We start from the raw sequence: 13,052 nt of genomic DNA, 5'->3' as shown, positions 1-13,052 counted from the left end.
AACAAAACATGAGAATGATTGTTCAATATAATGTCTGCAACTCTGCATGTCAGTTGGCAGCATCAGCAGCCGTAAGGGTTCATTTGGTTCCATCTGTACAGTACACTCTCAAAGTTACAGCCACATAAGAGTCAATTTGGTTCCGTTTGACTGATTGATTGATTGATTACTCGATTAACAGTTTGCAGAAAAAAGCACAGGAAAGTACAGTTCAATACAAGGTCTGCTAAGAGAGGATTTGAAACCCAAGAAAGCCTATGGCCCATTTCCATTGGGGTCCTTTATATTCAATTCACCTATCCATCGCTTATCTGGGGACCCCCTGGAACACCCTCAGGGACCCCTGCCTGGGGTCCCCTCCCCGGACCTCACTTTGAGAACCACCGGTCTAGACACGTTTAAGGTCTGCTGCCGAGTCTCCTTTGCAAAAAACGAATCTGCAATATCTATGAATTGTCAATTAGTTTTCCCATTTCTGAGCTGAACTTGCGTACAGTCAGTGTGTCGAGTTCAGACAGCCTATAATTATCTACGATACAGCAAAGCGTGTGTCTGCTGCTCGGCTCTGTTACACTGTAGCATTTATTCCGGTTTTTAATGCATTTTTCCAGAAGGAACAGCCACAAGCTCTTCTAGGCTACCGTTACTAACTAGTAAGTAACTACTAAAGCCACAACTAATAGACGACGCGTGCAATAGGTTTCTTCTTCTAAAGTTTGCAGTTTTCGCTGACTTTTCATTGCACACCAACCAACCTTTTGTCCATGGAGCCGAGCCGAGCACCTCTGGAAGAGTAGAGCGACCCAGACCTTCCTCTAACAGTCAAACAACCACCCGAGCCGAGGAGGAGGACACGGAGACGGAGTTAAAGAACGCAGCCAAACCAAACGACGGTCCGTTAAGTTAAGCGACAAAATATCACTCTTTTAAAAAACTCAACAGTTACTTAATTGACGTGTAATTATAAAGTGTAAACCGGGCTTTAGAAGTCCACCGTGTGTGTGTGTTGGTTCTGCAGTTGTACAGAAGCGAGCCTCCCCAGCTGTTTGATTGAACTCCACCTCCCAATTAGGTTCGCTCGATAGACCGGCTCCTTCACACCGGAGGGGCGGGGCCACGTGGCAAAACGTGCAGGGGTCTCGTCCCCAGGGGGTCCTCCCCGGCAAAACGAGGAACCTTTTAAATGTACAAATTGGACTTATTTTGTTGACCTTCAGTTATTTCATACTTTTGTACATTTGAACGTTTTTCAGACTTCAAAATAGGCTACCTATCAATTTTCTTTTCGGGGGGGGGGGGGGGGTCCTTGACATGAAATTATGAAAATGTTTGAGGTCTTGAGGAGGTACCAATTAAGAGATTGTACATTTTAAACAAAATGTAGGCCGAGGCTACAATTATGGTATTTTATTCACAACACGTTTAGTTCAAACATAACTTGAACAGAGTTTGTGAAAATAGCTTTTATTTTATGGCCACCTAAAGATATAAAGAAAGATAGTGGTGTGGGGGGCGTTGAGCATAGGGCGTTGAGGCCTAAGATCAGTGGTGTTCATTTAGAAAGAGATCCGGGTTCCGGGCAAGGATAGTCTAAGAAGGATAAGACGCGAAGACCGTACGGGCGACGCCATGTTGCTTTGGAAGGAAAGAAACATGCGCAATGGGCTATATGCAGCCAACACTTCCGTGTTCAGCTTCCTTGGTCTCAACTGCGCATGTTTCTTTCCTTCCAAAGCAACATGGCGTCGCCCGTACGGTCTTCGCGTCTTATCCTTCTTAGACTATCCTTGGTTCCGGGACGCTTGACATTTTAACCAAGCGCATCCTTTGTGGGGTTTTCACCAAGGTGACGCGAGCTGGTCACTCAGTTTCACCAACCTCTGCCAGTTAAGCTTGGTGACGTGACGCAGGTTACTGTCAGTTGACCACAAAACTAGAAGAGATAGATAAGTTGCACTCATGGATATAGGCTAGCTCAGACTCAGAGCTCTGTTTCTATTTATAGAAACATGTGTGAAATGTTACTAGGATAGTAGGATGACCAATTCGTCAAAACTGTGCTGCCCTCTGGTGGTTTAACATCAGTATGTCTCAGTCAGCAATTATCTTCAACTCATGTAAACAGAATTGGGTAGAAGTTGATAAATGAAACCATTTCAGCTTCCGTAGGAAGGTTCAAAACACATTTGAGTAGGTGGAAAAATGTATTATGGCTCTATTTTTTACCATCATCAAACCCTCTACACTCAAGACACTATATATGGCCATGAACCCTGGCCATACCTGTTTTTCATTGTGCCGCGATGTGAGTCACACTTGCAAATGAACCAAGTTGGTACAACACATGGATATGTGGCTGACTATCATCACCTGGATCTCCATATATGAAGATCATGGCCCTGGATAGCCACACGGTTTGAAATACTAGATCTTCATATATGGAGCCGGCCAGAAACTCTACATCTGACCTCATTAAGAAGCTCTATTGTTTCAGCGCGGCCTCGCCCTTTAAGGGTTACCGACTCTGTGCTCTACAGCTGGGCACCGGTCTAGAGTTTTAAAAGTCAATAAAACGTAATAAATACAAACTGAGGTCTTAAACACACACATAAAATATGCATAACTGGCTAATAGAAGGCCTACAATAGATAGATGGCGAGTGGGCAGCGCATCTTTTGCGCATCACTCATTTAAATGCTCAATCAATTGTGTTCTTCCAGCTTCGATCAATTTAATTTTACATTAAGGTATTTTTTTTTAAAGATTTGTTTTTGGCTTTTTGCCTTTATTGATAGTTATTAGTGAAGATAGACAGGAAAGAGGGAGAGAGAAGGGACTCGAACACGCAGCCTATATGTGGCATATGCCTGGACCACTAGGCCAGCAGGTGCCAGGCACCCCATTTTACATTAAGGTTTTAAAGAACAAAAATACCATGACACTTCTACATCAGTAATATATTTTTATTTTTAAAAATTAGTTAAAAAACTAACTAACTAATTTTACTCATAAGGAAGTACAAATCTACCTTCAAACACGGACGTCATCAAATGTAACTCAATATAATAAATGACACTGTGTCACATACCTGACAAAACCACCGTGGTGGTTTGTTTATGTTTGTAACACAGCTCTCTAATACCAGCGGTTCTCAACCAGTGGACCACCTGTGGTCCTTGAGGGAGTTTCAGGTGGTCCCCAACTAAATGGACAGATGGAGAGCTGGTAACTAAATGGACCCTTATTAGATCTTTAACTCTCAAGAGTTAAGTCTACACGAATGAGCAATTGTTAATTTGATAAACGTTTGCCTGTTGTCTCTCCTATGGTACCACATCAACACAGCATGGAATTGTTGTCAAAATCGTATCCAAGGGCAATAACATATTCTAAGTTTTGGGTCTAAGAACGGTGGTCCACCGTCCGTGGCTCAAATGCTGAATAAATAGTGGAACTTGATATGAAAAGGGTTGAAAACCACTGTCTTACATAACGCAATCTAGGGTTCCCATAATTGGAAATCCAATACAAAAACTAATGTTGTGTGACCCAGGGGGTTGGGACATCAGCTACTCATCCTCATGGCCCACGTACAGTACATGCAGGTTTATGGCCGTCCCGACAGTTTGATACTGGAGCCAAACCCCCAGACGCTGAAGGCCGGGTACAGAGGCTCTGTGAACCTGGTCTGGACTCTGTGCAGCAGCTGCATGCCGTCGGACACGCTGTAGAAGGCCAGGCTTCCCGCGCTGTGGTCCAGGTACACTCCTATCCGCGAGGACCTGGGCGCAGCTATGTCCGTGCTCTTGTTGTTGTGCACGAACGAGTACTTGGACTCGGAGCAGTAGAGGCTCCAGGACTTGTCGTTCCAGCCCAGGCTGCACTCGTTTCCGTTGCCTTTGCGGTTGATCGTCCTGTAGGCCACGGCCACGTCCGTCTCCGTGCCTCGCCAGTCCACCTCCCAGTAGCACACTCTCCCCGTCAGAGCCTCCCTGCACAGCGCCTGCAATCAATCCATCAATGCACTTGTCAATTCATTGCACCACTTAACTCATTTTGGGCGGGAACCCCTTTTGGTGTTCTAAGCATTATTTTATACTTTAGCTATTGAAAAATAGCAGATCTACAAGCTCATAGTGCGGCACCAAGTGCCGCGCTACGAGCTTGTAGGTCTGCTATTTTTGAAAAATCGTGAAAATGTAGTGCAAATCTTTGAATATATTTTCTTTCAGAGCGAACGTTTTTAACTAAAATCTTTGCTTCTGGGGGTCCCTGGAACAACATATTATTCAGATGGGGTCGGCGGCCTAAGGGCCTTTCTCGGCCCCACCCTTCTCCCATGTGTTTAGGATCCAAGATGGCCGCAGCACCAGGAGGGGGTGGCCTTACTGGGCGGCATTCAGTCATTCAAGACACCTGTCTTGTGTCTGTGTTTAATGGTCGCTCTAATGCATTTCCAATGGAAGCCCATATGGTTTGACCAAACATTTTGTTTGATGGGGGGAGGGGGGGCAGAACACATCCATCAAAGCTGTGTTCAGACACAAGTCAGGTGTCAGACACAAGGCAAGTGTCTTGAATGCAGCCCAGTAAGGTCATAGGGTCGACCCCACCCGCTCACCTCCGCCCCACCCCCTCCTGGTGCTGCGGCCATCTTGGATCCTAAACACAATATAAACAACGGGAGAGGGGTGGGGCCGAGAAAGGCCCTTAGGGGTCCTTGACATGAAAATGTTTGAGAACCATAGACATAGAAACATTTTTCAGAAAACTCAGGATTTAGAAGACATTTGTAGAATCGTCTCAGGTCTAAATGGAACCCCGTGTGGCACATGACTTTGTAGATCTGCTATTTATGGCTAATGTGTTTTTTTCTTAAATTATCGCCCTACTTGATCATACTATATTACTACATCATCACACAAGAGCATCAAAAGTAGCAGATCCACAAGTTCGAACGTGCCACGAAGCAACACGTTTTGAGCTCGTCGATCTGCTACTTTTGCTAATGTTAATGAATTCTTATCAGTTTTGGACATGAGACATGATGTTTCCACCTGACCCGAGAGAGACGATATACTACTCTTAGGAGTAGTATATCTACATCGAAATGTTTAAAACTGCTCTCTGCTTGCATTGCATTCCAAAATATTGCATCATCAGAGTATAAATTGTCAGCAGTGTCTGCCTGCCTGGCACTCAGCATCAAGGGTTTGTATTGAGCGTAAGTGCCTGTGACATACTAGCGTCATGTCCAGGAGATGTACTTGTACATCAAGCTGCCTTACGCTACAGAAACAGGAGATAGGCCCCCTGCCCTATGGGCCACATGGCTCGGCAAGGCTTATACTCATCACACGACAAAGTATAAATTATTGTAAGTAGTTGGTACCTGTTGCCAGTGGTTGAAGCGGTCAGGGTGCTCTGGGTAGTTCTTGGGGTCATTCTTCATGGTGATCTTTCTGTTTCCATCCGACAGGTGGAGGTTGGGGTGGATGCTGTTGGTGTCCACACTCAGCTGACATGAGTCTGCAAAAAATAAAAATAAATAAACATTGCTCGACAAAATACTTTTGAATGTCATCCTCTAAGGTCCCATAGAAGGTACAGTTACAGTGAAAAATCGCTACACGGTGGATACGAGCATGACATCCCGTGATTCCCGTCCCTTGGGTGATCCTAAGTCATCCTCAAAGGGGTGCCCAAAAATAAATCTTAAACAGAAAGTGAGCTATTGAACGAAATGGCCACCTGAACTGTTGGCAATTAGCCTCGGAGACTGCGGGCGTTTTGTACTTTTGTTTAGTTGGCAGTTGACTCAAAAGACACCAAACAAATCTCATAAAAGCATACAATTTGACAGACATGTCCCTTGGGTGACCTCCTAGACATCCTAGAAGACAAAAAACAATCTAAAACAGGAAGTGAGTTAACAAAATTCAAAATGACCACCTACTTGGAAATTGACTCAAAAGATAAAGAATCACATAAAAGCATGCAAATTGGCACCAATTACCATTTAACTGGGTGATCTCAACACATCCTAGAAGAGGTGCCCAGAACGTCTTGACTGATGCTAGGTTCTTGGTTTACATCTGGTCCTATATTACTCGCACTTATACATGATCTCTATGCATTTGATGTACTGTATGTGTTTACCTTGCTTATTGTAAATCCCTATGGATTAAGGTGACATTCACACCAGAGAGCTTTGCTGCGATTAAAACGAATCCTGCTGGCATTGTCAGAAAGTGCACTTCGTTTGGCAGGTGTGAAAGCTCATTCGAAATCTAATGCGTATCAAAGAACCGCATTCTACTCCGAGCAAAAACGGGGGTTTCGCTTCGCTTCCAATCGCACTAGATTACGATTCTGTGCAGGTGTGAATGCAATCCGCAGTAAATAAAGGAAATGAAGCAAACAATGGGTGAGGAGCTGAACACAGTTGGAGACGGAGAGGGCATATTTTACGCAGCGCAAAGATGTCCCGTTACCGTGGATAGACGTGGTCGAATGAGCAGACTGAAGCCCTGATCGAAATGAGGACGAGTACATTAATCAATTGCTTAAGGAAACACATAAAAACACTGCAGTGTATTATAGCCTAGAGAATATTCTGTCTGTCTGTCTGTGCGTGCGGTAAACATGGAGTGCTGTCACTGTGTGGGGAGTAGGGACTTACATCTCGATAAACTTGTAAACATTTTGCGCTGCTGTCTGTTAACAGTGCGTCAGTGCGTGGCTGCGTGCGGAGAGAGAGAGAGAGAGAGAGGGGGTCCAGTCCCAGACGGCACGACACATGCACGTTATGAGTATAATTGTATCACCATAGATTCACTGTGTAGGCTAGTTTATGAATGGAACACATTGATAAAGGTCCCCCCTGCTGCGTTTCCAATTGCTGCGGATGACAGTGTGAAGGCAAACCGCAGTAAATTCAATATGCAAGAAGTCCCAATTCTCCTCCCATTCGCATCGAGTCTACCGAAGTATTAGGTGAGAATGTGACCTAAGGCGCGATTCATACTCCTATTTTAGAGCCGAATAAAAGTCGGTTCGGCTCTGTAGAGCCTACAATGTGACGTCATTTTAGGTTCGGGGGGGCGGGTACCGTCCTAAAGTCGGCTCTTCGGTGCTACTGAAAATTTCTGACGAGCCGAAATCATTTCGGCACTACAGCGCCGAAACAGCGGTAAAATAGGAGTATGAATCGGCCCTTAGTGTCTGCAAAATGCCTAAAATGTCAATTTTAGGTCTGTTTCGAAAACCACACATACTGAACAGGCTTGTGAAACAGCTTTTTTCACGTCATTGGAGATAACTGAAGACAAAAGATAAGATTAAAAAAGAGAAGTATGACTGAGTTACGGAAGTGGTCAATTTTATCACCAACTCCATGTCATGGGTGGACTGGATTAACCTGACTGATTGATTGATTGATTGATTGAAGAATTTATTAACAGTTTGCAGAATTACAGTACATTTCAAGCACAAACTCAATACAAAGGCTGTTAACTGTGAGTGGACGACCCAATTAAGCATTACACTTGTTTCCAATAGGGTCCACCATGTTCAAATCATCAAAACATTTAGAGACGTACAAATAGACACTTCTATAGACAGAACAGGAATTCATCATGACTCCGCCAGATGTGGCAGCAGAGAGTACACTGGGAGTCAGGTTAGGACTGGATCACCCTAGCAGTGAAAGTTCATCTGTTAATCAAATAAATACAGTAAAATTATTCTGAATGAAAAAAATACACTACTTGCTTTTTCTCACCTTATGGGAGGAAACTGATTACAAAAAGATAAGAGAAGTGACCAAGTTACACGAAGTGGACAATTGTATCATCAACTCTATGTTGAAATGTGTGGAGTAATCTAGAAATCTAATTCTGAGTTTAGTTTAAAACGTATTTAAGACATTTGTATAAGTGGCTTTGGCCAAATCCTTTATCATTAGTCTATTTACTATAAATGTAAAAGCTATAATTAGCACAATCAGTCAAAATGTCATTCATTGTCATTCATTCATTCTATTCACCAAACCTGTTCTTCACTGCATGCCTCTCTTTATCTCTCTCTCTCTCTTTCAGGTGGTTTGCCACAAGCTTTAGATATTATTGAAGAGGAAGAAAAGGTTCCCTAAACCTTGAATGGAATTGTTTTCAGTGTTTGGGCCAGCTGTTCAGCAGCAGAGCTGGGAGGAATAGCGCGTTCTTCCGCAGAGAACCACCGGTCTACACCCTCCCTATGACCAAACGGTAGGGTTTGGCAGTGACATGGACACATGGGGAATGACTAAACTGGGATATTAAAATATATATATATATATATAACAACTGAACAGTTGATCAGAAGGCTGCCAAAAAAGGTCTAATCCGGCTCAAGTTTCAATTACAGTTAACCACACGAACTCTAGTCCCAGCATTCACATTTTGGGCATGTCATTATGAGCAAAAAATAAATAAAACGTAAACTCAAAAAGCTCACAACGTTGCATTCCGGGGGAGGGGGGGGGGGGGGATAATAATCCGAAATCGTTTAAAAAATGTTGTGGTTAATTATTGGTTAGGTGGTTAAAACAAGGTGAATAACTCACATTGCATAAAATCTTCTCTTGTCTTGGGCTCTCCTCGTATTGCCCTCGGCTCTTCTCTTATCGTTCTGGGCTCTTCTCTTATCGTCCTGGGCTCTTCTCTTATCGTCCTGGGCTCTTCTCTTATCGTCCTGGGCTCTTCTCTTGTTGTCCTCGGCTCTTCACTTGTAAAGCTAACTGAATCTTTTCTGGTGGTCTTTGCTTCCAGCTGTTCTGTAATGTACACTTCCTTCACTATGGAGAGAAAGAGACACAGCATGTACAGTATAGGTTTTACAAAAAAAGGAGAAAAACATTACACTTGGTCAGTGCGTAAAAATGGGATTTTGTTTTTGGTCAATTGATTAATAATAAGAATCGAATATTCTGGGGGAACATTAGTCAAACATTGCTGATCTTCAAGCTCACAATGCGTCACCTTGCGAGACCATGCGACCCATATAGGTCTGTTTGGTGGACCCATCATTGACATAAATTACATTCTCCTTCAAGAGAGGTCACCTTGGCGTGCAGTTTGGCAAACCCCACGCCAAGGTGAAAAAACAAACAAAAAACACACTAATCAGTCAGAGTCCAACCTGCAGCAGAGATTTTGCTCATTTCCGTTTTGCCGACTTCCTCCACGGTCAGTTTGAGAGCAGCGATGGCCCTCTTGGTGGCATCAAAGGAGTAGTATGGAGCCACGCTGACGTTGTTCAGGTCTTCATACCCAGAGGGACCCGATAGAGACTGCCAGCTCTACGGTACAACATAAATACAGTCACATAACACATTTTAATATGCACATATATAATATATTTAAAATATATTTTCAAATATTCTATTAATCCGAAACGGGATAATAAAAGAAAATAATGGCTCATTGCAGCCCCGGCCTTCGCGTCACCTGTAGGAAGTGGATGTGGTCGTCGGTGTGTGACAGCTTCTCCAGGTCATTGTGCTTCTTCCTCAGCAGCGTGATCTCCTCCTCCAGGCGGTCCAGCAGCGTCTGGGCGCGCGTCACCGTGCTCTTCTCGTGGGACGTCACCATCTCCTTCACCTCGTTGTACTTCCTCTCCATGGAGCGCAGCAGCTCCGTGAAGATGCGCTCGTTCTCGTCCAGCACCGTCTGGGCCGAGTGCTGTCGGAAAAAGACGTTTACGGGATAAGGTCAGGGGCTGGAAATAGCTCCTCATCTTTATGGAACACAATCTCGTTAAGTGATTGATCTGCTATTTTCAAAAGATTTTTATACATTTGAAAACTTGAAATTGGACATTCTGTATAATGAGTACTTTTACTTTTGGTAAGTATATTTTGATGCCAATACTTTTGTACTTTTACTCAAGTATTTCAGCATGGCAGTATTGATACTTTTACTTAAATTTGAGTACTTTTCCCCACCACTTCCTATTTTAACCGGACGTGTCCGCCTAATAATAGGGACGTCCTCGGGTTCATGTGGGTAAAAAGCCAGTGCCACCCTCGCACAACACAACGCGCTACCCAGTCAGTCACCTTCACTGCTTCCACAGCCTGGCGCAGGTCCTGCCATTTCTTCACTCTCTCATCAATCCTCTGTTGAGATTTGTGCAGAGTTGTGCCCAGCTGTTTCTGTTTGATAAACAATAGAAATGTTATTGTCAATGACACACACACACACACACACACACTGCAATGATAATCTTGAAATTAGCCCTTGAGAGATACTTATATATACTATTAAGAACCTTATACAGCACCACACACCTTCACGGATCCATTTCTAACACCCACAAGGGGGGGGGGGGGGGGTCACAGCGTCGTCAACTCACCTGTTTCTCGGTCCTCTCCGTGCCGGCGGGGACGGTGTCGTGGCCCCGGTGCTCGTCCATCATGCACAGGACGCACACGGACGTCTGGTCGCTGCGGCAGAAGGCCTCTAGCAGCTTGTCGTGCTGCGCGCAGATCTTCTCCCTCATCTGGCCCGTGGCCTTGACCAGCTTGTGCTTCATCAGGGCAGGGTACTCGTAGTGCGACTGCAGGTGGCTCTCGCAGTAGGAGGCCAGGCACAGCAGGCACGACATGGCCGCCTTCTGCCTCCGGCCGGTGCAGAAGTCGCACAGGACCACGTCTTCGCTCTTCCCGGCTGCGGCCACCGTTTGCTGCTGGGCCCTGGACTGGCTGCGAGACGATGGCCTGCCTTTTGTGTGGACGTGGGTGGATATAGACAGGGTTGTTGTCACCATCATGAGATTCTAGTTTAGTCTTTCTAGTCACACAAATGATTGGCGATTGCGTTGTCTTTTTGACATTGAACATTGGAACATACAAACAAATTGCACAGGGAAGATATTCCTGATGAAGAGGGGTCGAAACATTGATTCCTGATATCCTATAATAAACTACTGGGAGCTTAAAGAACGGTGTGCGGACTTCCAACCTTCTTCCTACAGGGAAGATATGACTAATAACTTGGGTGTACACGTAAATGACCGGTACCAATCAAAAAATGTACTATGGCCAAAAATATAAACATTTTATACTTTCAAAATGTTTATATGTTTAAAAAAGTCGACCTATAAGCTCACAAGCTTGTGCATCACCAATTTCTTCAACATATTAATTTACACAGATTGGAAACGATTGTGACGAGTATGCAACAAAATAAATGTGTTCAGGCTGATTATTATTATGTAACAATTAAGACATGCTTAGTGCTTACCCCCTGTGGAGCGCCTGGCTGGCCCCAGGCTGCTGTATCGGTCCAGGTCCAGAGTACTGACATGATGAGACATCTTGTCCTCCTGCAGTGGAAGGGTCAACAGATCCAAATACCAAAAATGATGTGGCCAAAGCGAGCCGGTGACAGAAAAAAAGGGTTGTCTCTAGATGTTGACAGTTTCAGTGAAACTGGGCGACTGAAGCATGTGTGTGAGAGAATGTTAGCTATGAAGCCTACTGTGTGTTGGTCAAACCAGTATATCTGGGTGAGGCACATCACACCTGACAGCACCTGCAACGCCTCAGGAGTGATGAAGATGAAAGGAATGTTACAACCGATGGTGGAATTTCAGTAACTATAGGCAGTAGTAGGTATGTTGTAATGTACTTTTCCATTTCCATACTAACATTTCAGAGGGAATTATACTTTATACTTCTCTACATTTTTATTTGACCACTTTATTTAGAACTCAGATTAAGATTTGACTTATTATTATTATTATTATTTTAATCCTTTATTTACCCAGGGTAGTAGCTGAGCACAAGTGCTCATTTTCAGCAACGCCCTGCACATAGAGACACACAGACAGACACACACATTAAAACCTGGGAGCTGACCAGGTTCAATACCCTGAAGAAGGCAGTTGTACTGCCGAAACGTTGGTTTTTACTCTGCATCCTAATAAATAATCGTCTCTTTGGCTATCAGTGTGTGCAGCCACTCTTTTGTCTTTTTAAGACTTAACTCTTTAGCTGACCAGTACAACCACAGAATACTCTTGGCCACTAAGCAGCTCCACTGGAGCTTAAGGCGGGTGAGTGATGACTATCACTTCCCGACTCAGATTTTCCCAGCCCGTCCTCTAACCCTTAATGGATCATATTTAAAAGAGCATAGCCTATTTATTGACTAAACTAAAAGGACTCACGTCCAAATCCAAACAAAGCTTGTTGTGAGTTTGAAATGCTTTACTTCAGTGTCACCAAATATTACAATATGCCTACAATTCCATTCCAAAAAATCTAAGTAATAAATAAATGCAAGGCAATATGAAAGTTTACAGTGAGCAATATACCACAATTAGGTCAACAAAATATATCTCTAATCTCTCCCAGCCAGCTCACCCTATAGACCAATTATTTGTTTACAAACATTGGGACTGGGCGCACCTGTTTCATGTAATCAATTCCCAACAGATCTCCAAACCTGTTGTTTTGGGGAGCGCTGGTTTCAGTCCATTCAACCTCCTCTTGTGAGTTGGCTAGTGAGGTGCACCCTAGGAGACATTTATACTTCAAAGCCCAAAAGTATTGCGCACAGAGAACAGCTGATATACAAGCTCACATCGCATCGCAGATGCGACTGTTGTGAGCGTAGACAGTCTGCGTGCGCGACACCATCGCGGGACGAAGCATAAATTATACTTGGACTGCAGGTGCGCGTGCAGCCGTGCACAAATAGGCTCTGCTGCCGTTATCATGAGCGCACCTCCCGTTCTTATGACAGCGACTGGAGGTGTGGTTTTGAGGACAACTGTTTTTAATTGCTATTATTGTTCAAACACAACAGAAACCAAGGATTATATATTTCAAGGGCGAGAGATCACAATAAAAATCCTAATCATTCTTCCTCCACACTGGGAGAAAAACAGCATCTGAAAGTTTGATGGGGCATGTTTTACACGTGAGTGCAGTTAGAACTTTTCCATTGCATCTTATGAGAGGTGGTGTTCTTCTGCTGCCTTTATGCGCGCGCATGCTGTTTCTT

General features: G+C 44.1%; 2 protein-coding genes across 7 annotated transcripts in view; both read right to left on the bottom strand.

Moving 5' to 3' along the window:
- LOC306931359 (transmembrane protein 150A) overlaps window positions 1-963 on the bottom strand; it is a 52,738-nt gene extending 51,775 nt beyond the window's left edge. The window contains exon 1 of the mRNA XM_079512725.1: window positions 756-963. The gene's annotated coding sequence lies outside the window, so the exon portion shown is untranslated. The remainder of the gene's footprint in view (window positions 1-755) is intronic.
- Window positions 964-2,970: 2,007 nt separating this feature from the next.
- ftr14l (finTRIM family, member 14-like) lies at window positions 2,971-12,743 on the bottom strand. Of its 6 annotated transcripts, XM_079512197.1 has the most exons (10): window positions 12,455-12,743; window positions 11,808-11,850; window positions 11,286-11,367; window positions 10,396-10,763; window positions 10,100-10,195; window positions 9,489-9,722; window positions 9,181-9,340; window positions 8,606-8,836; window positions 5,393-5,529; window positions 2,971-4,003 (listed from the first exon to the last, which is right to left on the bottom strand). In XM_079512197.1, exons 2-10 carry the CDS (start codon window positions 11,835-11,837, stop codon window positions 3,608-3,610), a joined length of 1,734 nt encoding a protein of 577 aa, XP_079368323.1. In that variant the 5' UTR covers window positions 11,838-11,850; window positions 12,455-12,743; the 3' UTR covers window positions 2,971-3,607. The 6 variants fall into 6 exon arrangements, with proteins under 6 accessions (XP_079368323.1, XP_079368322.1, XP_079368324.1 ...); XM_079512196.1 differs by lacking the exon at window positions 12,455-12,743 and having other exon boundaries at window positions 11,808-12,339; XM_079512198.1 differs by lacking the exon at window positions 11,808-11,850 and having other exon boundaries at window positions 2,972-4,003.
- Between the last annotated feature and the right edge of the window lie 309 nt (window positions 12,744-13,052).

This window comes from Electrona antarctica, assembly GCF_951216825.1.
Source record: "Electrona antarctica genome assembly, chromosome: 10".
Lineage (NCBI taxonomy): Eukaryota > Metazoa > Chordata > Actinopteri > Myctophiformes > Myctophidae > Electrona > Electrona antarctica.
The sequence above is the reverse complement of the archived record's forward strand: the minus strand, read 5'-3'. Positions and strand labels throughout refer to the sequence as shown.

What these genes read in the sequence shown, in the direction of transcription:
- ftr14l (XM_079512196.1), bottom strand. Translation starts at nt 11,858, where the DNA reads ATGTGCAGGGCGTTGCTGAAAATGAGCACTTGTGCTCAGCTACTACCC. An exon ending in ACCACATCCACTTCCTACAG is followed by an intron (nt 9,341 to 9,488) that starts GTGACGCGAAGG and finishes GTTGTACCGTAG; the next exon opens with AGCTGGCAGTCTCTATCGGG. An exon ending in GAGCAAAATCTCTGCTGCAG is followed by an intron (nt 8,837 to 9,180) that starts GTTGGACTCTGA and finishes TTCTCTCCATAG; the next exon opens with TGAAGGAAGTGTACATTACA.